This window comes from Phaseolus vulgaris, chromosome 5 (genome assembly GCF_051622355.1).
Source record: "Phaseolus vulgaris cultivar YP4 chromosome 5, ASM5162235v1, whole genome shotgun sequence".
NCBI classification, from domain to species: domain Eukaryota; kingdom Viridiplantae; phylum Streptophyta; class Magnoliopsida; order Fabales; family Fabaceae; genus Phaseolus; species Phaseolus vulgaris.
The window spans coordinates 7,856,404-7,877,515 of NC_143502.1; the positions used below are offsets into that span (position 1 = coordinate 7,856,404).

Below are 21,112 nucleotides of genomic sequence, written 5' to 3' on the forward strand. Positions count from 1 at the left end.
ATCATCACCATCATCTTTACTATACTACCATTCAACACAATAACTTATTATTATTTAGTATTTGTCACTATACATAACAAATATTAGATATGATTAACGTTTATCCTGCTTTTCTTATATTATATTCTCTAGCCTTTCCTTGTATCATATCCTAACTACCAAAAGAACCCTTAATGTATTAATTACTTGAAACCTGCAACAGGTAACAAAACTTGTTCTCTTAATGATTTTGCTAAGTCAATAAAATTTTAACCAACTTCACAAACTTTTAAGCTTGCTCGTTTACCAACCTTCAAATACATAGATCAAGATCACTCTAATAACTATTATAAAATATTCGGAAATTTTACCTTTTAGTCCAAAGAAATAGGAAAAGAAGAGTAGAAGGTTCCTTTAAATCATCATTTTCTTGTCCTCTTTCTTGTTTTAAATATAGAAGAAAAAGAATACAAGATTTCACAAACCCTACCTAATCAAACTAGCCGATATAAAATTTCAAGATAGGCATCAACAATTTGTCTCTATTCCCATTTGCAAAAGATTTTTTAGAGGAATTACCACTCTAATGTAAAAATTCAGAAAAAAGACTTCCGAATGCAGCGAAATTGTGCCTTTTCGCTTCCCCATTGAGTGATTCTCCACTCTCATCCCAGCTAAAAGAATGCTCAAAGTCTCCTGCTGATAACTCATGAACAAACCAAAGCTGACAGTGATTAGTGGACTTCTCCAAGCTGGTCATAAATATCTTGATCATCCTGAGTTTTCTCAATTACCAGCAAATCAAAGGTGCTGTCAACTGCGAAATGGTGGTTGATTTTCAAAAGGAAGCTCCACTGGTGTTGCATTACCATAAAACTCTTCCAAATTGTAGAAAGCTCTTTGTGGGGGAAGGAAGATGTGTACAACAACATCACCTGTAACCAATAAACAATCCCAAGGCCAACCAGGATCAGACAGTACTTAACAAGATTACCAAACCAAGCCTAATCCAGAACTAGTGAAGCAACTGTTTCCATTAATTAATTGACTGACACACGCATAGGCCAAGTCAACTCTTGAGCTGTGCATTTATATAGGCTTTTTGTATTCGGACACAATTTTTCGGTGATTGGCTAAACCGGCTGTGGTGGGATCAAAGAGGGTAGAATCTTCTCTAGGTATGCTGTATTTAGGCTTCTGATTATGCATCATGTTGGAGTACAATGTATTTAACAAGTTTTGTATTTGCAGGTGTATTTTTTATACATCTTGTTGAAGTGCAACAGCCAACTTCAAGGGATTTCTTCGGGGTAAATGCAGACAATTAAAGGGCTTTACTGTATTGATGTACTCCTGCTTTCTGCAGCAGGTTCTGTTCTTTGTTAATTTTCAAGTGGATATTTTATCCTTCAAGAAAATACAGTTCCTCCCTTTCTAAAAGTTTTCTTCTTTTCATCATAAAAGAAACTGGGTAGAAATTTAAAATATAGAACTTAAGAAACATGTTTTTTAGTAAAATAATACCCATCTGGGACAACTTGAGTGGCAGCACTACATGGCACCTGTTTAAAGGGAGGTTGGAATGCGATGGCATTGGCACGTAAAGCTTTATTCTTAACTGATAATTTTTTTTTTCTATTAGCAGGTTATGCTATTATAATTTAAAATCACTTACCGAAGTCCAACAAGGTCCATGAGTTCGGTTTTGTATCTCCTGTTGGAAATTTTCCATATTTCTTCTCAGCTTGATCTCTCATTCTAGACCTAAAATGCAATATCAACAAAAAATGAGATTCTCAAACTTTGCCTTCTCAATATAAAATATCAATGACAAAGCCCTCCTTACCCGATAGCATCGATCTGGGGACGAGAAAATGCTGTAACTATGATAAAAAATCGGGTCCAGTAAACAAGTGGCTTCACAAACAAGACCTTAATATCTGCTGCCTTAACCTCACTTGCAACCGTAGCCAATTCCACAGCAACTATAAATATGACACTTAACAATTAGATAGTACTTGAGGCTCGGTATATTTCTCCCTCTTTTAAATAGTTTTGTATAAGCAGAAAGTAACTGAACTAGTTTTTCTAACAGTTGAACACACTTATATTAGTATTCAGGAAAAAAATAACATGATCTTACAGATGGATTCCATGGTACAGAGCAATTAAAAAAAAAGTAAAAAGCAATGCACCTAACTGAGAAGTCATATTTACAAATTAGGTCTTAGAAGAGAGGATTTTCTACTTAGAAACACACACAAAGAAAATTCACTCAAGTACTAAATAAAATTAAAATTGTCCCAGGAAAATTTCTTTGTATATGTTTAATGTTCTAAAACTATAGATTAACTGTGTTCACACATATGAAGTAATATTCTTACAAACAGAATCTACTTACTCATCAATTAAGTCAGAATGACATAGAACTGAGTGCATGGCCCAATCAAAGCATAACAGGAATATGGTGGAGAGGGGCCATGGAGGCATGCTAAGTAGCATGATTTGTTCACAAGCACACATGGAAACAATTACATTTATCAGTTAAACAACCATATCAATAAAAATCTTTCATCAACATATAGATATGTCAAACAATTCAAAATATCAAACAAGCTTAGTCCAGTAACAAAGTTGGAGCTTAGGTTGTTTATTTAAATGAGGCTCCAATCACCCACCAAAGGTGAAGGCAGATCAGGGTATTTATGGGTATCCACTTCCTTTTACAACCCCACGACAGCAGAATATTCTTAGTTTCTTCTGCATTAATTTATCCCACCTTTATTCTCAATTTATGTTACAAAACTGCCAGACAACTATACAAAACCTTTTTCTACCAGAAATTTATGTTTTACAGCTGCATATGTATCTATGTACATGGGGAACACACCCTAAAAAACTAGGCTATTAAGGGGAAAGAACCATGCATTTCAATACATCACCGAAGATCCATAATACCCAAGTTCCTATTATAGCACCACTCATAAGAGCTGACGTATCGCTGCTTTCATTCTACAGTACTTCATTCAACTCCATGTTGGTCAGAACCAACCGTAGGTAGCCCTTCATGAGACACCAACGACTAGCTTTGATACCAATTGATAGTACTAGAAAAAACTTGGAAACTCAACCTCAAAAGATAGCAATTAAGTGGGGAAGAACAAAACACTTAGATACTCGACCAAACATTCCATATTACTCAACGTGTGACTTAAGCACACCATAATAACCAAGTTTCTATCACTGCCTAACCTCCAAAAATTGTATATATATTTTTCAATCTCTAAGTAATATGCCTACCTATAAACTATACAAATCAACCTGCATACTTTTAATATTGTTATTCCTAAATTGCTTTACAAGATTCTTCTGTTATTTATCATCCTTCAGATAATCTGACAAACGAATCTTCTTAAAGAAACCTGATATAATCCAAAAGGTTGGAAAAGACAGATTGTAATGTAAACAAGGTGGAGATAAATTATTTGATAAAACTTCTTTTCAGCTTACATGACAGGCTTTCAGCATCATCATCAATCTCTGCGCTAGCAGGCTTTTTGTCTTTTCTACTAAATACCACTTTTCCATACTTATTAATTAAATCGTCATACATGTCATCTGTGTCTTCATTTACATCCTGCAAAGTACACAACTTTTGTTACTTAAGTGCCCTTAATGATGATCATCGACCGCAATTCACATGACTAGCTTTACAGAAGTATTTAAAATTTCATTAGAAAGGGAGTCAGTTGAAATTTGATGTTATAAATCCATTCAGCACACAAATAAATAAATTGTGTAAAACAGTCCTATAAAAGACACTGGATTCTATATTCTCAATTTTAGCAGTTAACATCCAAGTGAGTTCATAAGGTACACTGTTTTCAAAACTTGAATATATAGTGATGAATAGCATTGCTTCAAAGAATCAACACAACCAAAGCAAGAAAAGATTGATAACAACAGAATGAAATTCCTACATAATCCTCCTTAACACCATATTTGGATCACCAGTGATGAGGGGAATGGAAAAAGAAATGTGGTGAAGATGACAAGGTTCACTTGTTGTCACGAAGATAAAGGACATGGAGATTAGTCCTCTCTTTTTTCCTCAGAAAGCAGTTTTTTTTTTTTTCCAACAAAATCAGGGTTAAATAGGGGTACTAAATTTATATAATTGAAAACTTCAAAGTAAGTAATTGCACGCCTAAGTCAACATTATATAAAGTTAAGCTTTCAAATTTTCAATACCTCAATCTTCAGAGAAGACAAAACTTAGTTGTTCCTTAGGTACCTATGATGTTTTCCAACCAAAATTGGAGTTTCACATCACTAATTGTCATAATAAAGGTTGGTAATCAACATACTGTTAGTTAATAAGGTAAAGTTCCAATTCAAACAAGACAGAATACTTGTATCTAAGTCTTTTTCTCCCTTGGACCCAAAATTCAAACTCAACCCAGAAGATTTATAAAGTGCTGCTATGTTATCCAAACTGTAACTGCACTTTAAGCATGATATTATTATGCATATATTAAATTAACCAACAATTTAAAAAAAAAGGGAAATTGCAAAGAATAATATTTATTGTACCGAGAAAAAGTTGTCTTCGGTTTCTTTACCGAGTGCGAAGCTCGAAACTGAGTTTCGCTTCTTGGATTTGAAACCATTGATGGTGTGTTGCTGTAAAGGAAGCTCCTTTATGCACGAACGGCTGAAAATCTTTCTGGGTCGGGAAGAACACTTGGTTTCGAGATTACCCAGTTCGCCGGAAAAAGCTACCATCACGACGGTGCCGGCACCGGCGAGAGACAGGACAGTGGAGGATGGTAGCATTTGTCGTGGCAAAAAGAGATATTTACGAAACAGATAGGGAAATGAACAGAGTAAGGGTGTCGCTGTATTAATGTTAACTTCGTTCATTTATCTATAACATTATATACAGATTTTTTTATACATTTTTTTAGTGTACATATTTACTTTTTTTACATATTTTATTTTTATTTTTATTTTTTATAATATTAAAATATAATAAATTTAATGATTATTTATTTTAAAATAAAAATTTGAATTTTAAAAAATATAAAAAAATTTGAATTTGAAAAAAAACAAAAGTCCCAATTTTTTTAAATAACTACTTTTTTTAAAATTTAATATAATTCTCCATAAAAAAATATGATAAAAAATTACTTACAACAAAATAAAAAATATTTACTTTTATAATTATTTTTAATAAAAGTATTTTTACAATTTAATAATATTTTTTATTTCAATAATCTATACCTATATATAAAGGAATTTCCCACTCTAACTGCTCTCAACTTTATTAATATTTGATTTTATTTCAATATTTTGGGCTTGCGTCATTTCTTATTTTTAAAAATATATAGCAACCGTTTTGAATGGAAAGAGATAATTTATTTTGAAACTTAATTGCATAATGATGGAGAGTCGGTTTTATAAGAGAGAAATAAATTTAAAAAATATTTGAAATAAATGCAGCAACTGTTTTAAATTGAAAGAAATAATTTATTTTGAAAATTAATTGCATAATGATAGGGAGTGTCTATTTTATGAGAGATAAATAAATTTATAAAATATTTGAAATAAATGGAGCAACGATTTTAAATTGAAAGAGATAATTTATTTTTAATTGCATATAATGAGGGGAGTGTTTGTTTGATGAGAGAGAAATAAATATTAGGAAACGTGAGATTTTGAATGACTATATTGTCATTTTCCATTCGACTGAGTAGTTTTCATGAGTTACCACTTCCTTAGAAGAAGTAGTTTTCACCAGTTACATCCACTTCCTTATCATAAGTAGTTTTCACCAGTTACATCCACTTCTCACGAAGGAGTAGTTACATCCACTTCCTTTTCTCTTTTAGATTTCGACTCCAAAGAAAAAAAATGCTCATAACCCTCCTCCTTCACGCTCCATGTTCTTCTCCTACTCTCACCCGTCTCAGTCCCTTACAACAACAACAACCACCATTGCTTCCTCCTCCTTACACTTCCCAAATTCGAAGTAGAGACGCGTCTCATTTTATAAGGCACTAAGAGGAGAGGAAGCCAATGAGAGATCCAGGACGTAAGAGGCACCGCGAGTTTGACATGGAAGCAATCAAATTAAAACCACAAATACTCACCAAAGAGTTCAGCAATGTCCCTCAGAGTCAAAGAACACTTAAAGTTAAAGATAAAGGTATAGACTAGCGGGAACACTAAAATAAGAAATGATGTAATGCCCAAAATACTGAAATAAAATCAAATATTAATCTAAAGATAAAATAGGAAAAAATTTGAGAGCAGTTATAGTGGGGAATCCCCTTTATACATAGGTATAGACTTGCGGGAACACTTATATATAGGTATAGACTTGCGGGAACACTGACACTCATGTGCCTGTGTATCCACATTTTTCATTTTAATTATTTATGTATTCATGTAATTTTAATAAATATTAAATTATATGAGAAGACATGTAAATTATACAAGTGCACCACTGATAGTTTTATTAAGATTTTATATTAATTTTTTATATTTTCATTTTATTTTTTTTAATATTAAATTTTGTTTTGACTTGAGTGTAATGTTGAATGTTATCAAAATTAAGATTAAGGCTTAAAAAAATTGGAGCAGCAAACAATGTCAAAACATAATGCAGATGGTAATGTTCTTCAAGATCTTCCCATTTCAAGTTTAGAGTAACTTTCATGTTCATCAAACGCCTTATGCAATGGTTGTATATTGGAAGTTGTAGAATTTATCACCATATCAATTGAATCTGCGTCTTTCAGGACAAACAAGTTGAAAAAAATAAAATAATAAACTAAATACAAATTACCAAACTTTCAACTTATGTAATATCTAATAGATCAAAGCAACGATAAGCATAAAAGCTTTGCCCGCAAACCAGGATCCAAAAATTTCATATAAAAGAAAAAAAAAACTAAAAAATCTTTCATTGCTTTGTTAGGTGTGTACTTTTGGAGTGCAATGACAAGAAAATCGCTCAAATTGAACCAAATTTGAGAGAAAATTGAATGGTAACAACAGGAAAAGAAAACGATGCACAGACCGTACTCGAGCTTCGAATCAATGATCAATGATATAGAATTCGAATATGTAAAGGTCTATGAGTCATCTTAGAAAGATAGTGCATAAAAAAAAGAAGAATATATCTCAGGTGTTTTATCTCGCTTGTCGTTAGTCGGTCTAGTACCTTTCTTTCGGTTGGGGTCCGTCCCGGGGTTTAGACCGCTTGGATTCTATTTTTCTCGAAGGTAGTGGAGTGCTTCCTTCATTGCGGACGGCGGGGGGGCTAGGAACTGCCAACCTAGGTTTCAATAAGAGCCCCTCCTTAAAAAAGAGAGATAAGATAAAATATAAAAAAAAAAGTCTTTTTTTTTAAGCTCCCTTTTTGTTGTCTTGTTTATGAAAGAGAAAACACATTCTCACACGTTTTCACACTTTTTCACACCAAATCTTACATATCAAATAAAATAACTTTCATCCTTAATCACTCTCTTCACTTCAAAATCATTATTCTTTTGTATCTACCATCAAGTCAATCTTAACTTTAACGTGAACATTATCACACTCTCCGATCCCAAAACTAGCCATGGAAGAAGAGAAAAAATTTGATAAAAAAGAGATACACAAACCGAAGAAGAAGACAAAGTGGTTGTTTAATTAATTCATCAATTTTCTTTTACCTGCTATTTTTTATTTTTTCCTTTTTATTTCTATCATCGTGAAAGTTGAGTAAAAAAGAAAACACGGATATACAACATTGTGGCTGTGTTTCTGCTAGCATCTATAAAAAAAATAACACAACAAACTTTAAAAAATAGGATATACTTATGTTTCCGTTAATTATTATTATTATTACATTTAAAGAAACAGTCCAATCTGTTTGGTTCCTCTTATTTAAAACATTTTTAATAGAAAATAAAATAATTATTTTATAAACTAAAATTAATCTAATTTGTAAATATAAAATTGGTAACTTTAATTTATGTTAAAAATTAATTTAATTTCTGAAAATTAATTTATATTTTTTGCTTAATTTTTTTTACAGAGAAATTTATTAATGATACTATAAATATGATTTATTCAATATAAGTTAGAATCATTCTGGATAAGTATAATTTAAAGCTATGAGGGAAAAATATAATTTAGAGCTAATTTCATTTTTAGTTATTGTAAAAGAATTTATTCATTAATTTTTTTAAAATATTCCCTTTCTATTCATTAATTTTTTTAAAATATTCCCTTTCTATTCATTAATTTTTTAAAAATATTCCCTTTCTATTCATTAATTTATTCATTAGTTAGTGTATTTTAGCTAAAATATTCTTGTTTAATGCTTTCTTTTTGAACAATGTGATGGTTAAGGTGATGTTCTTTTTTCCTTGAATGAGTTTTATAATGAGGTCACCTAATGATAAATTTGTTCTTAGAAGATGATGCATTTAGTTTTGTTGATCTACTTGAATTAGCACACGGTTAGTCGACTTAACTCGACATAAGTATGTATGCTTGACCGTAGGCGCCTTGTGGGATTAGTTTGTTGTTGAATTGTTTGTTTTAGCACATGGTAAGATGACCTAGATTGGGATGAATAGTGTTATCCGAGTATAGGCACCCTGTGAAGATGAATTTGTTGTTGAATTGTTTGTTTTAGCACATGGTAAGACGACCTAGATCGGAATGAATAGAGTCATCCGAGTATAGACGCCCTGTGAAGATGAGTTAGCTCGGTGTAAGTCTATGTAAGTGTGTTTATTTGTAATTCAATTGTTTGTTTGTTGATTTATTTAAGCTTGTGTAAGTCGACCTACCTCGGGTGAACTGTGTATACCTGAGTATAGGCGCCATGGGGAATTGATTTGTTTTACTTTTAAGCACAGATAAGTCGACCTACTAATGACTCTCTACGGCAAGTGCACTGCGTTGTCAGAAGTAATAATTGTCCCTAAGGATGGATATCAATCCCACAAGGAACAATGAATTATCAAATACAATAATCACTAAATATAAAACAAAACAATAAAAAAAGTGTTGAAAATTGATTGTGTTGGCAATGATCAATAAGAAAACATACAAAAAATTGATTGCTTCAAGTTGGAAAAATAGGGATTAAGTTTCATCTCTCTCACTCTCATGTATTTTGATTAGCATGTCAACATTAAGTTCTTTGATCGAAATTGATGCCCGTAGAAAATTCATTTATATTGATATCTCGCATATAAAATTCTTAAAAATGTTTCCTAGATATCAATTTCTCGCATATTTATAAAATCAACTACACACTCGAACGTTAATGGCAATTAACATTTCAAGTCTATTTCTAGCATTCAAATATGTTAAGTATAGTTGTTTAGGTCAGAACTCTAAAAATACCTTTCAGTCAGATTTAAGATTCTCAATTGTCACAGAAATTTAGAAGTAAAATAACAATACCAATAATCAATCAAGAATGGAATACTATATCACATTAAATGTCACCTCAATGCATAAGAGTTTGAGCAGATTACTCCAAATCCCAAAGGGTAGAATTAGCCATGCCTACTTCTAGCACCTTCCATTCTCCTTGTTAAGTTGGACTTTTTTTTCTCTCTTTTGTGTGTTATGAGCCTTCCAATTTTCTCCTTTTAGCATATATCATTCTTCTTTAGTCTGAATTTCCATTCTTCCCTAGAAACCTGCAATTAACACCAAATTTGGAAATAAAATGCTCTTATTCAATTAAAGATCATAAAAAATGTATAAAGATATATATATATATATATATATTCATAAATTATGGATGATTTTATATGTAAATTAGCAATTAATACTCATAAGTGCCAATATTTTAATATGAAATATTACGAAAATTAGGCACGCATTTGATCAGCACGCATTTGATCATCACGCATTAGAAATGTAAAACAAATGCGGCTATTTTAAATTTACAAATGCGGTCATAGAACCGCATTTGATCAGCACGCATTCGTAAATCTGGAATTTACAAATGCGGTTACTTAAAATAACCGCATTTGTATATTATTCTGAATGAGGAATGAGGGTTAGGGGTTTAGGATTTATGAATGCGGTCTTGGTAAAAACCGCATTCATAAATCACATTTACAAATGCGGTCATTTACCAAGATCGCATTTGTAAATAGTGAATTCACATTTACAAATGCAGTCTTGGTAAATGACCGCATTTGTAAATAGTGTTTTTTTTAAGTGCAGTTTGTATTGTGCAGAAACCATATAATTTAATAACCTGCATAATGATCAAACCCAGCCAGACAAATACAGAAATATAGTAATCAATTGAAATCATCAAAATGTACATTTACAAGTGATCAAATTACATATAATAAAACCACTATTGTTTACCTATGCTAGAGTTATAAAAATTAATGAAATATGTGGACCAAGAATCTCTAACATATGAAATGCCTTCCTCATTCATTGGTGTTTCTTCTGTGAATAACTGCATTGCAAAGTTGACATAAATTAGTTTTTAGATATATAGATATATATGTGTGTGTGTGTGTGTGTGTGTGTGTGTGTGTGTGTGTGTGTGTGTGTGTGTGTGTGTGTGTGTTCAAGAATTATAAAAATGATTTAACATATATAGTACCTCTTTCCAACCAGTTTTAACACCTAGTCTTATAATGGTAATCATCCATTGCATAATGTAATAGCCACACTCATAGCTTCCTGGTTGTTTATTACACTATAATTCAATAAAAAGTAATATGTTAGTATATTGATAAACAATGATAATAGAGAAAGAAAAAAATTACAAACCTTTATTCTTATGTAGTTCAAATTATTTGAACTGGATCGACCTTTTAGGATGTTATATCCACGCCATGAACTGGTTAATACAAAAAACCTCGTTAGTAGATGGTTAATTAGTAACATACAAAGTTAAGTTTATACTATACTTACGTATCAATGATATCCTTAAATTTTGTGGGAATCTTCTTGTGTAGGGAACAGAACCACACAACAGTCTTATCAACCATTGATAAGACAAGTAACTGCCAATGATGCCTATATCATCAATGAAAAGAGTTAGTAAATATTTAAAACATGAAATATTAATAGTTGATGACATATAATTAAACTTACTCATTAATATAAGGGCATAAATAAATTTGTTTTCCCTCTTTTTCCAGGGTGTTAGTGATGTATGCTTGAGTCTCATATGAGTTTGGTCCAACGGGATTAGTATATGCAAGATCTAAGAATCCATACATATTTTCCTTCCCCTCAGTGATACAGACTCTATGCAAAAACCTACAAGTTTTTAGTTAAAGCATAATCAATAATAATTTAACATAAAGTAAATTGAATAATAGGTAAAGATACTTACATCATAAAAAATTGAATTATACTTATATTGAGCTCCTGTTTCCCAGATATAAATTCTGATAAATCTGTGTTGTAAATCATCAGTGGCAGTTCAGTGTTTATTTGAAAAATGTATTATCCCACGGAACTGGAAAAAGATCATTGCCAATCTGACTAGCAATGAGACGTAGGGAAGCTATAGGATCGTCAACTGGAACCTCATGCTTCTTTTCCGGACTTGGTGGGTGAAAAGGTTTCTACAAGATAAACAACATTTGTATTAAATTATATGTAATATATAAATATAAATAAAAAATAATATAATGAAACAAAATTATTACATGAGGTTCGGGCATAGATCGAATGAGCTCTCTGGGCCAGGCAACGAATGTCTGAAATGCATCGGCCACAGTGGTTACCTCATCTGAAGGTAGTGGAACACGAGCATCAGGAAATCGTACTTTTTCAACTGTTACCTTCGCCACATCAGGGGAGAGAGGAACGTTATGTAAGGTGGTGGCGTTTTTATAGACTTTTCCAAGTGCCACCACCCGAGGAAGTTTGTCGCCCACTACCAGTAGCTCACAATCCTCCGTCTGCCCATTGATATTATCCCCTGATGTTGGAGGAGCCGCACAACTCCCCTTTGTGCTCTTGGGAGTGGGACTAACAAGGGGTTCAATCGGCTCAGCACAAACTTGTTGCGATAGAAACTCTTGTCGCATTCGATCATTCTCCTTTTTCATCTCCAGCCACATCAAATCAGTCTCCTTTCTCATCTCCTCCATTATTTCTTCACGTAACTTTCTTCAGGTGAGTTTCGTTCTTGGAGGAGGAGGATGGTTGTCGTTCTGAAACTCCAAAATATAGTTTAATTCCGACCCCTTGTCCAGCTGCACGAACACGACCAGAGTGTTCAGGTCATCCAATTGCTTCAAACAGGATATCGTGACGACCTTCAGCAACAAATTTACCGTCGGATTCCAAGGAATCCTGCAAGAGTACACAAAAATCATATTTTCAATCATTAATATAATTAGTGCTTTAAAAAAATGAAAATAACAAAAATAACTTACAATTTTTTCGATTATAACCCCGGATTGCTCAGAACTTGGTGCACCCGACTTTTTAATTCGGGCCCTCTTCCATTTTACATGGCGAAAAGGTGGTGATGGAGGAGAAGTGACCTCTGTTTCCACATTCTCAGACAACGTCCCCTGTTGAGATTTCTCCTTTTCCACCATCAGTGTTTGCTCAAGTTTTCGATACCCCGAACGAGACATAACGTGCGGGGTAAGATTCTTCAAAGCTATCTCTTGAGCTTTCTTCCAACGATCCTGTCATAATTGAAATAAACAAACTGAAGTAAATAAGATAAACTTATTAATGTTATATAAACAAAAAGGTTACTTCACTTACCATCCAAGCCTCATTTTCACGACTTTCTCTAAAAAGACGCCATGTCTCTTCATCAATATGTTGGTACTTTAAACATGGATTTTTGTCTTTAAGGTCGCCAAAAATGTATCTCGAAGTCAGTCTTGACTTAAAGGTACGAAATTTGAGTATGATATTGGATATAATCTTTGATCGAAGCGATTCCACATCAGGAATTTCAAAGTTTGCCTGCAAAATAACATCAGCAAATTAAAATTAATCAATGAATATTAAAAAACATTATATTAAAATGTAAAGCTTACCAGAACATCCTCCTAGATCATGTTCCGGTCGACCTCTGACACCTCATCCCATGAATTAATCAGAATGGAGAGCCTCTCATGAGAAACAACTCCAAGATAGCTCATAAACTCATCTGCCTTAGGACCAAAAGCCACTCCAGTGTTGACGTCAATGTCAACACGTGTCTTCTCACCAGCAGCACGTCTCAATGCGAGACGCTTCAATCTAGTAGGTCCTCTGCTGCCTCGTCCGGATCGAGGTTTGATTGGGGTCTGATCATCATCCATGTCTCTGTTAAAAAAATTAGGTAACAAACATTAGTTAATCTGCATCGAATTAAAATCTTATAAAAATAATACATAAAAATGTAAATAAAAAATGCTTATTTACAGGTTGCATGGAGGTTGAAAGTTCATATGTAAATTCCTTCACTGAGGTCTTTACGGGTTGCATGTACATCATCAACTACATCGTCATCTTTATTAATTATCTTTGGTGTGAATGAACAGGGGTCACCATTTTCAATATCATCTATGGTCTCCCCTTGTTTTTTGCCGTGTAAAACGACATACCAATGTTCTGTCGTAGGATCTTTCACGTAGAAAACTTGAGATGCTTGTTGAACCATTATAAATGGCTAATCTCGATACCCTATCTTTCGAAAGTCCACTAGTGTGAATCCTGAATCATCAATTTTAACCCCACTTTTATTGTCAACCCATTTACACTTGAAAACTGGAACGAAAAACTTAGTGTAGTCAATCTCCCATATCTCTTCTATAAACCCATAGTATGCCATTGATCCAAGTACTGGATTTGTATCTTTCGAAGTCAAAAACTGCATTGACTCGGCTTCAAGAGTAACACCAGAATTTTGAACTGTACTCTTTTCATCCATGGACTCGTGTAAAATATACAATTATTCACTTCGTACGCTGTACATGAGATGACATCAAACTTCAATCCAACAGCCAACCAGGTCAAGGTCTCTGATGTCGTTGAATCCTTGAACACCTCATCTTTAAACCAAGGCATGAAAGTTCTATTATGTTCCATCAAGACCCATTTCTCTGCTTGTCTTGGGTTATTTGCCTTCACAATGGCTTTATGAGCTTCTATGTATGGTACAACTTCATCTGTGTTATTCAATATGTACAAATGTGCTTGCAAGACTTCTGATCGAGATTTGCTTACAATATTCACACCACGTAAACATTTACTTGTAGAACGCCTGTGGTGCCATGAATTAGCTGGAACACCTATTGGATTTGCTTTTGTCATGTACTCTGAACAAAATTCAATACTTTCTTCAGCTATGTACCTTTCAATCATTGAAGCCTCTGGACGATAATGATTTTTCACATAACCTTTCAAAATTTCCATATACCGCTCAACAGGATACATCCATCTTAAGTACACTGGTCCACACAATCTAACCTCTCTTACCAGATGCACAACTAGATGAACCATGATGTCAAAAAAAGACGGAGGAAAAAACATCTCCAATTCACACAAGATAACAACAATTTCATTTTGAAGTTCATCTAGTTTTGAGGGATCAATGACTTTACAACAGATGGAAGAGAAGAATGAGCACAAACGGGTTATGGTATGTCTAACATTTTTTGGTAAGATCCCACGGATAGCTACCGGCAACAACTGTTGCATCAAGATGTGACAATCATGAGACTTCAACCCAATTAACTTCAAATCTTGCATTGACACTAGGCTCTTCACATTTGAGGAATGTCCTTGTGGCACTTTCACACCTTTTAGACATTGACAAAAACTAATTTTTTCATCTTTTGACATTGTGTAACAGGCTGGGGGCAAATATATACGCTTACCCATTTCTATGGGTGCCAACTCGTCGCGTATGTTCATCTCAATCAAATCTAAACGAGCATTTAGACCATCCTTCGTCTTCCCGTTAATGTTAAGAAGTGTACCAATTAAGCTATCACACACATTCTTCTCAACATGCATTACATCTATACAATGTCTGACTTCAAAATATTTGTCACAGATGACTTTTTTTTTTACTGGAAGATCAAAGAAGATTGATTTCTTCTTCCAAATATTTGTCACAGATGACTTTTTTTTTGACTTACCGAAGGTGTGGTATATGTTATTTACCTTTTCGTAAACCTCAACACCGGTTAATGGAGTTGGTGGACCACTACCCTCTTGGTGTCCATTAAAGGCTTTTTTCAACCTCCGGTAAGGATGTTGACTTATAAGAAACCTCCGATGCCGAAGATATATTGTTTTCCTTCCATGTTTCAATTGTTGAGAAGTAGTGTCTTCTTCGCATATTGGACACGCTTTGTGACCCTTAACACTATAACCTGATAAGTTACCATATGCCAGAAAGTCATTGATGGTGCAAAATAACATGGCATGAAGCTTGAAAGTTTCATTAGTAAATCCGTCAAATACTTCGACACCCTGGTCCCACATTAACTTCAAATCTTCAATAAGGGGACTTAGATAAACATCAATATCATTCCCTGGTTGTTTCGGACTGAATATCATCATAGACAACATCATGTATTTTCGCTTCATGCACAATCCAGGAGGTAAGTTGTAAATAACTAGTAATACAGGCCATGAACTGTGATTTGTACTCATATTACCAAACGGATTCATTCCGTCTGTAGCTAAACCAAGTCGGATATTTCTTGATTCTTTACCAAATTCTGGAAAGTCATCATCAAATTTCTTCCATTGAATAGAATCAGCTGGATTTCGGTACATGCCATCGCATTTCCTCTCATCTGCATGCCATCTAAGATTCTTAGCATCATCTGGGTTTGCAAACAAACGCTTCATCCTTGGAATGATGGGAAGATACCACATAACCTTCATTGGGGGTCCATGCTTTTCCATGTCATCAATAGAATCATCATCTTTTTGTTTCAACTTATAACGTGATAACCCACACCTCGGACAACTTTTCAACAATTCAAAATCTTTCCGGTATAATATACAATCATTAGGACATGCATGTATCTTTTTGTACTCCATACCCATTGGACAAAGAATCTTTTTGGCCTCGTAATTACGATTAGGTAGACTATTTCCCTCTGGAAGCATATCCTTCAACAACTGGAGCAATTCCGTGAAGCTTTTATCAGTCCATCCGTTTATTGCCTTCAAATTCATCAATCTTAACACCGCCGACAACTGTGTGAAGTTAGTTGATCCAGGATACAAAAGAGTCTCTGCATCTTTTGACATACTTTCATATCCATGCGCTTTTGCAAAACACTCAGCTCCCACATCACGAATCATGTCCTCCAATCGATCATCATCTCCATCATCGTGTACTGCTTCATCCATGGTAGAACCCACATATTCTTCAGTTACGGAAACACGTGGTAAATTTAATAATTCACCATGCCATGTCCAAGTTGTATAAGATCGAAGAAACCCATCACATAGCAGGTGTTCCCTCATGATATTCACATCCAGTATCCTCCCATTCAAACAGTTAACGCACGGACACCTGATCTTTGCTCCATCATGACCACTAATAATCGCGTTATGCTGCGCAAATTGTATAAATTCCTCTACTCCCCTTTCGTACTCATCACTTATACGAACAACATTAATCCAACCTCGATCCATTATATATTCTGGAATAGTTAGGATTTTCTAATAATTAGTATTCTATTCTATCTCACACATTTGCCGAGGGTCGAACACCCCGAACTCAATCCAAACACGATAATTCTATTCTAAAAGTAACAATAACTAACATAACATAAAACTTTTATTAAAATGTAATTAACAACTAACTAAATACATATATATAAATATAAATTTAAGAAAATACAAATTATATAATACAAATTTATATATAATAATATATAAATTAATTGTTTCTGTAACTAATTTATTAAATTATATATAAATTATAATAAACAAAAATTCAAAATACACAGAAATATATAAATTATTAGTTATTAGTTATAAATTCCAAGTTGTATTAGTTATTAATTAAATATATATTATAATACAAAAAATAAAAATTCAAAATATTAAATAAAAATTCAAAATATTAAATATAAACTCAAAATATTAAATATAAATTCAAAATATTAAATAAATATTAAATACAAAACCAACCTTTCCGTCGTGAAGAAGCTTGATGGTGATCGGAGTGGAAGACAAAGGCGAAGGCGGCGGCGGAAGCTGTGGCGGTGGCGGAGCAGGAAAACAGCAACGAACACCAATGGAACAGTAACCTAAGTGCCACAAACGAAGTAAGGAAACGAAAATGACAATGGCAACGAAGTGAATAATGAATGATGCGAAAACAAAAACAAAAACAAAAACGAATGAGTGAAACTGAAACTTACAAAACGCAGAGAGAAGAAACTGAACTGAGCGCAAAACGTTGAAACGAAGAGCGGAGAAGAGGAAAGTGAAAGTGAAAGTGAAACTAGTGGCGCACTTCAAATTTTTAGGGTAAAATTGTTTTACAAATGCGGTTGTAGGGTAAGACCGTATTTGTAAATCATTTGAATTGATTTACAAATGCGGTCTTACCCTACAACCGCATTTGTAAAACAATTTAATTTCAAAAATGCCACCGCATTTTTTACAAATGCGTTTAAGCGCAAAGCCCCACTAAATAAAGGGTCGTTGTTTTACATTTCTGCACTAGTGTTATCACCTACCTCGGTATAAGTACGTATACCCGAGTATAGGCACTTTGTGGGAGTAATTTGCTTGTTGAGTTAATCGAGCATGGGCAGGTAAGATAGCTCGGTGTCAGTATGACCACTTGAGTATGACGCCCTGTGTATAAAATGATTACCTAGTGGTAGGTAAGATGACCTAGCTCGGGGTCAGTACGACCACTCGAGCATAGGTGCCATGTGGGTAAAGCTGTTGTAGGTAAGGTAATTGGCATGGTAAGACGACCTAGCTCGGTATCAGTACGACTACCTGAGTACAGGCGCTCTGCGGTTTAACGTTTTATGGTTAATTTGTTTGATTTGAGGTACGGTAAGACGACCTAACTCAGCGTAAGAACGAGTTATAGGCGCTTTGCAAGTAGAGGTCATGGTTAAGTTTTTTTTAATGCATGGTAAGTTGGGCTATCTCGTCGAGTGAATGATCAAATGATCAGCCGAGTAGGCACTCTACGAAACCAAGCTTGGTGAGATTAAGATATATGGCCCCGAGCCAAGTTTGTGAGATACACCTATGCAAGTCGAGAGTGAGCATAGGCTTGTCGTAGCTATGGGCATATAGTTCATCAAAAGGTTAGTTCTTTGTTAATTGAGGACTCCACGGTTTTTCATGCTTAGATTTTGCCTAAGTTGCATTTTTGTAATCTTTATTACTTTATGCTTAAGAGGTAGAGATGGGTTAGTGTAAGTAATAGAGTGTCCGCATGTGTGTGATAGTAGTTGTTATACTTGAGCTAGTTTGCTATATGATAAGTTAAGTAGTGAGCACCAGTGAATAAAGGTGCATGAGATTCTCTTTTGTTGTTAGCACCGTGAGTAAAGGTGCCCGTAGGCATAATATTTTTTTGTTATGTATGTTTTCAGTTGAGATTATATTCTCGTAAGTCTCTTCGCCTAGTCAAGCTTGGCTTGAGCTTGGGAGGCTTGTGTACTGGAAAGGAGCTCGTCATCTCGGTCCAAGTATTTGGGGAAGGCCTGCTCGGTGTTTGAGCCTAAGAGGTGGGTCGTGAGCTCGACCCAAATGTTGGTCAGTCCAGAAAAGGTAATTAAGAAAGATAAAGAGATATTTTATCTGTTATCATATTATCTGTTAAATAATGGTGCACATGTTAAACAAAATATTTTCCTACTGTTAGCACCTGAAGATAAGTGGTGCCTGTTAGCATGTGGTTGTTTTTGTTATGCTTTCAGTTGAGAGTATATTCTCTTAAGAGAAAATTGTTAAAGAGATAGTTATAAAAAGGGCTTGAGACCCTCAGTAGAGGGAGACTATTTCTGAGTACTAGAGACTAAAACTAATTATTATTTAGTATGTTCTCACTGACTTGATCGTTGGAGTGTGATCAACAGGTAGAGCCTCATCTGTCTCAACGAAGCGTAATTTCAGTGCACCAGGAGGAGACAGATCAGAAGCGAAGCCCTCCATCCAAGATTAGCCAACGAAGCCCTCCATCCAAGATTAGCCAACGAGAACAAGGGTTATGAGAGTTTGTGTTCACTTACAATTACAATTTGATAGTAATAGACATATATATATATATAAAAGCCTTCAAAACAAATCAATCATTTAAAAAAATAACAAAGTTAGAAAATAATAAGTTTTTTATATTATAAAATAATATAGGTAATTTGAAGAGTTAAAACTAAAATCATACATATTTTTGGTAATGGAAGAAACGCACAACATATTTTTAATGTCATCATTATTCTTTTTAAGAAAGAATTCATATTTTAAAATTAAAAAATGTTAACAACACACTTTTCATTTTTAATTAAGATTTATTAGATACCACTTCATATTTAATAAACTTTTTCTGGTTTAGTTAATTTTAATATATTTTAACATTATATACATTTCACTTTTGCAAATACCCAATTAAAAAGTTTACTAAATCTTAAAATTAGTATTCGTATTGAAAATTTTACAAACCTTAATGCTTCTAAGGATATAGAAAGCAAACCATTAGAATAAATTAAAAGAAATATAAAAATATATTATTTTTTTATAAACACAAGTTTTTCTCTCCGTTACGTCTCTCCATTCTCTTATCTTTGTCTTCAATAAAATAAAACTTCTTTGCTATATATGTTCCCTCTTCTCCATCCAACCAAACTTCCCATAAAAGAAAGACAGTTTCTTCCCGCATCTTTACATTTTTATTCATGCACCCACAACAATGTTGTGTAAAAGAGAAAATCGTTTCTATATAAAAATTGTATATTTATTTTTTTAGATTTTGGATAACAAAATTCGATAAATTAAACATTTCTGGTAAAATTTTGGATTGACGCGTCCGGTAACCTTCTAGATTGATGCTTCTGGTAGTACATGAATAACAATGTTAATCCAAAATAAAAAACGCAGAACATCCACAATTAAAAAAACCATTCCGGATCCATCAATCCATAATTCAAAATATGCATTCTGGATTCAGAAATCTATAATTAAAAAATATCATTCCGAATCCACCAATCCGTAATAGAAATTAGGTTTCTAGATTCAACAATATGGAAATCAACAATTTATGCAAACTTTGTTTCTGGAACACCCCTCATCCGGAAAGCAACATGATTTACTTCCAGATTGATGAATCCGTAACACACTACCAGATCTTGATTTCAAATAAAAGATGAAGTTCAATTTTGAGATTTATAAAATTGTGGGAGTACAGGAAGAAAATGTAGGAGTACAAGAAGAAAATGTAGGAGTACAAGAAGAAACTCCTTAAAAGAAAATATCAAAACGGATCCAATACGTTTTATAGTCTAGATAGATTAGGAGTTGAAATTAAAGGTATTTAAATACATATTTTTTTTATATAATTTTTTAAGATATTTTTTAAAAGTAAAATTATGAGAGAATTTTAAATTCCAAAATAAATAATATCTTAGATACGTTATTGATTTTAACAACAAACTTAAACTTAGAAACGAAACATTAACCCTCATTTTCTTAAACCTTAGACTAGAAGTTTGTTTCTGCATGACTTAAGTTCGGAACAAACAATCTTAGAAAGAATGCAAGATGTTGCCTTATCCATAAATATTGAGTTGCTTTTAAAAAAGGCACATCCTTTGAGTCATAGGTTTATGTGGTGCAAAATGTGAAATAAGTGCATAAAAAAAAGACCAATGACGAGGACGCGCAGTCAACAAAGACCATTTATGTCTGAGACAAAACTACGCGTGGAAGTTGAGAATTTGGAACAACATAGAACGAAAAAGACTTTTCATAATTCGTGGCAACCCCCAAAGAACCCATCTGGCACAGAACCTTCATATTGCAAAACCCATCTTCGTTTTCTTCTTTATAATAAAAACCTCAACGCGTTTCTATATTTCCCACACGTAATTTCCTTTTCCATCGCATTAAGTAACCATAGCTC

General features: G+C 33.5%; 1 protein-coding gene and 1 long non-coding RNA gene across 3 annotated transcripts; both read right to left on the reverse strand.

Moving 5' to 3' along the window:
- Positions 1-367: 367 nt before the first annotated feature.
- Positions 368-4,898, reverse strand: LOC137835053 (Lojap-related protein). 2 transcript variants are annotated; one of them, XM_068643389.2, is made up of 5 exons: positions 4,573-4,898; positions 3,490-3,616; positions 1,826-1,964; positions 1,655-1,743; positions 368-914 (listed from the first exon to the last, which is right to left on the reverse strand). In XM_068643389.2, exons 1-5 carry the CDS (start codon positions 4,813-4,815, stop codon positions 793-795), a joined length of 720 nt encoding a protein of 239 aa, XP_068499490.1. In that variant the 5' UTR covers positions 4,816-4,898; the 3' UTR covers positions 368-792. The 2 variants fall into 2 exon arrangements, with proteins under 2 accessions (XP_068499490.1, XP_090158577.1); XM_090302451.1 differs by having other exon boundaries at positions 2,381-3,616; positions 4,573-4,890.
- A 5,469-nt stretch (positions 4,899-10,367) lies between these two features.
- LOC150027458 (uncharacterized) lies at positions 10,368-10,858 on the reverse strand. The gene is made up of 3 exons (XR_016520890.1): positions 10,795-10,858; positions 10,625-10,720; positions 10,368-10,474 (listed from the first exon to the last, which is right to left on the reverse strand). It is a non-coding gene; the product is annotated as an uncharacterized LOC150027458 (long non-coding RNA).
- Between the last annotated feature and the right edge of the window lie 10,254 nt (positions 10,859-21,112).

What these genes read in the sequence shown, in the direction of transcription:
- LOC137835053 (XM_068643389.2), bottom strand. Translation starts at nt 4,815, where the DNA reads ATGCTACCATCCTCCACTGTCCTGTCTCTCGCCGGTGCCGGCACCGTC. An exon ending in CCGAAGACAACTTTTTCTCG is followed by an intron (nt 3,617 to 4,572) that starts GTACAATAAATA and finishes TGTACTTTGCAG; the next exon opens with GATGTAAATGAAGACACAGA. An exon ending in ATGGACCTTGTTGGACTTCG is followed by an intron (nt 915 to 1,654) that starts GTAAGTGATTTT and finishes TATTGGTTACAG; the next exon opens with GTGATGTTGTTGTACACATC.